The sequence below is a fragment of the Gigantopelta aegis genome, unplaced genomic scaffold (genome assembly GCF_016097555.1).
Source record: "Gigantopelta aegis isolate Gae_Host unplaced genomic scaffold, Gae_host_genome ctg6444_pilon_pilon, whole genome shotgun sequence".
In the NCBI taxonomy this organism is placed as follows: domain Eukaryota; kingdom Metazoa; phylum Mollusca; class Gastropoda; order Neomphalida; family Peltospiridae; genus Gigantopelta; species Gigantopelta aegis.
Window position 1 is genome coordinate 1 of NW_024535039.1, and position 3,316 is coordinate 3,316.

The window sequence follows — 3,316 nt, forward strand, 5'->3', positions numbered from 1 at the left end:
TGTCCGAAATTTAGCAAGTATAATATGTGGAACGCTGGCCACAATTTTAAGCTTAATAACGCAGCTCTCCTGCCTGTCTTCAGGAATACAAATAACAGGGCAACAATGGCATCTGAAGTCGCGATTGGCAAGAGAGTTACGAAAGCCAGTACCGAGATTAACACCAGAGGGCGTGTTGAATTGTCTTTCGTAGAATCTGCCTTGTTCTTTATGAACGTGTTTCGAAACTCGTTGCTACGTTTGATGCGGGCGATTATAACGATGTTGAGGGTGAGGATAACAACACAGGGCAGCAATGTAGACGCTATCAGACGAACGAACATGAAATAGTAGATGATCTTGGCAGACAGTAAACATCTGTTATATTTCAAATTCGTCAGGACCAAATTGGGTATAATTAGCACGATGGTTGCAGCAATCATACTCGAACAGACGGCAATGGCTTTCTTCATCGTGCAGAATCTTCCCCTCGTCAGCGGGAAACAGACGCATACGAATCTGTCGAGAGTAAGTCCTACCACCAGCCATGGCGATAGCAACATCGCGAATACCTGGTACCCGACGACAATTTTACAGAGAGCATTGTTCATATCGGCAACCATGGGCAAATTAAAACGAATTTGAGTTTGCTGAAATAGAGCTTCACTTAGGACCAAGGAATCAGACACAGCAAGGAATTTTAAGTACACGCTGTAGGAGAGTGAAGATAACTTGGAGTCACTCATCATTATGAACTGCAGGATGTTGCCAATAGTACCTATTATGGCTATAGCCAGAACAGTGGACCAATGGCCATAGCCATGCAGATCGAAATATGGCCAACCGTCTAGAGATGGCCCATCATATTTTCTGAATTCTTCGTCGGAATAGCTTCCATTAGCCGCCTCGGTAAAGTTGGATGTCTCATTTGACGAAAGTGATGACTGTGTTGACATGCTTGAAATACGGCGTCCTCAGAGTATCATCTGTAAAGTAAAATACATATCATTAAAGACACACTCTCGCCTCAACACTTTATAACACTAATGCAAAATACAAACACACCGACAGTTTTAATAAAACCATAACGACAACATACAATAGTGTAACATAATTTATTTGTGACATATATAGAGGATTCGCAACGAGTGTTTTTTTAATATGGAAAATATCGACATAATCTATGTTAATCGGTTTTTGTCCAGGCTCTGCGAAAATAGATTAGCTAGACGAGGTTCATATTTTACATTTACTCTTCCAAAATAAAGTAGGGAAATTTAAATTGGAAATGTCACCAGAGATCAGTTTTCAGAAAAGACTGCCTAAGAAAGACCATTCATGGCTGCACATCTTAAAGGGACATTCCTGAGGTTGCCGCATTGTAAGATGTTTCCAACTTATACAATATTTCAATGTGTTTCTGGTCGTGTTAAAATTTGTAAACAGCTCACATCAAACTGAGTATACCGAGTTTAATCTACTGTACATTTTGTATATTCTCTCTTTCAAGCACACATTTCCAAACTGGCCTAATAGGTATCGGTAGTTATATTATAACATACATGTATATAAAGAATAAAATACCATATTTAAGACTGTACACATGGCTAGTTTACAAATAATGACAGTTAATTGCCAGGGATTGGGAAATCCTGAAAAAAGGAGAGATGTACTTAATTACTTAAAACAAAAGAAATATTGTATATACTGTTTACAAGATACTCATTTTACAAAAGAATTAGAACCATATATACAAACTCAGTGGGGATTCAAATGCATATTTAGCTCTTATAAAAGTAACTCTAGGGGTGTAGCTATTTTATTTAATAATAATTTTGAGTACAAATTACATAATATAAAAATTGATACTTTGGTAATTACTTATTATTAGATTTAACCATAGAGGGGGAAAGAATTACCCTTGCCAACATTTATGGTCCTAATAAGGATAATCCGCACTTTTATGAAAATATTTTAAAAACAATTGAAGAAATTGGAAACGAAAAAATATATTTTATGTGGTGATTTTAATTTTGTACTTAATAAAAGTTTAGATACAAATAATTATACACATATCAATAACCCTAAAGCTAGAGACAAACTACTAGAAAACTTTGAAAAATATAGTTTTAAAGATCCATTCCGAGAACTCTATCCCCAGTTAAAAAAATATACTTGGGCGAAAAAAAATCCAGTAAAACAAGCTCGACTGGACTTTTTTCTTCTTTCAGACAATCTAATGCAATTTGTTCAAAAAGTTAAAATAGACAGCTCATATAGATCTGACCACTCCGGGGTCGTTTTACATTTAAAGCTACAGCACTTTATAACCGGTAAGGGACTATGGAAGTTTAACAATTCCTTACTTAAACATAAAACATATGTACAAACCATTCAGGAAACCATTTCAAATATTAAATGTCAATAAGCAATCCCTCTTTATGACTGTTTTTGGAAGTTTTACTAATGGAAATAAGAGGGAGAACCATTTCATACTCAGCATTCAAAACGAAAATAGGAAATGTTAAAGAGTAATAAGGAAATACAAGTATTAGAAGAAGATGAATGTACAGTTAATTCCGATTTGTTAGAAGAAAAAAAAAAGAGTTAATAGAAATTAGACGAAATAAATTAAAAGGGCATTTTATTAGATGTAGAGCAAAGTGGGTCGAAGAAGGAGAAAAGCCGACAAAATATTTTTGTAATATGGAATCACGCAACTTTCATAATAAACTAATTTCTAGATTAGAACTTGAAGATGGTAGTATAATAACAGACCAAAAACAAATTCTAGAAAAAACGAAAATATTTTATCAAAAACTCTTCTCCAAAACAAATCAAGCAAATAACGAAAACATCCAGTATATCTACAACATTGAGGCTAATAAGTTAACAGATACAGAAGCACAGGAACTAGAAGGAGAAATAACATATTCAGAAGCATTAACGTTCCTTAAAACTATGAAAAACGATAAAAGCCCAGGGTCTGATGGATTTTTTTCTGTTTTAAAAAAAATGTTTTGGAAGGATCTCGGGCATTTTATTGTTAGATCCATTAATTACAGCTACAATATAAACGAAATGTCCAACACACAAAAATTAGGAATTATTACATGCATACCAAAACCTAATAAACCTAAACACTTTTAAAAAAACTGGCGACCAATTACACTATTAAATTGTATATACAAAATTGCCTCTGGCTGCATTGCTAACAGAATTAAAAAAGTGCTAGATAAAATAATTTCAAAAGATCAAACTGGGTTCATTAAAGGTCGATTTTTAGCTGAAAATATAAGACTAATATACGATATAATGCAATATACAGAAGTTAATA

General features: G+C 33.9%; 1 protein-coding gene across 1 annotated transcript; it reads right to left on the reverse strand.

Moving 5' to 3' along the window:
* Positions 1 to 140: 140 nt before the first annotated feature.
* Positions 141 to 935, reverse strand: LOC121366633 (nociceptin receptor-like; the record flags this gene model as incomplete). The annotated part of the gene is made up of 1 exon (XM_041491005.1): positions 141 to 935. A coding segment is annotated over exon 1 (795 nt), but the record flags the coding sequence as incomplete, so codon positions are not given.
* Between the last annotated feature and the right edge of the window lie 2,381 nt (positions 936 to 3,316).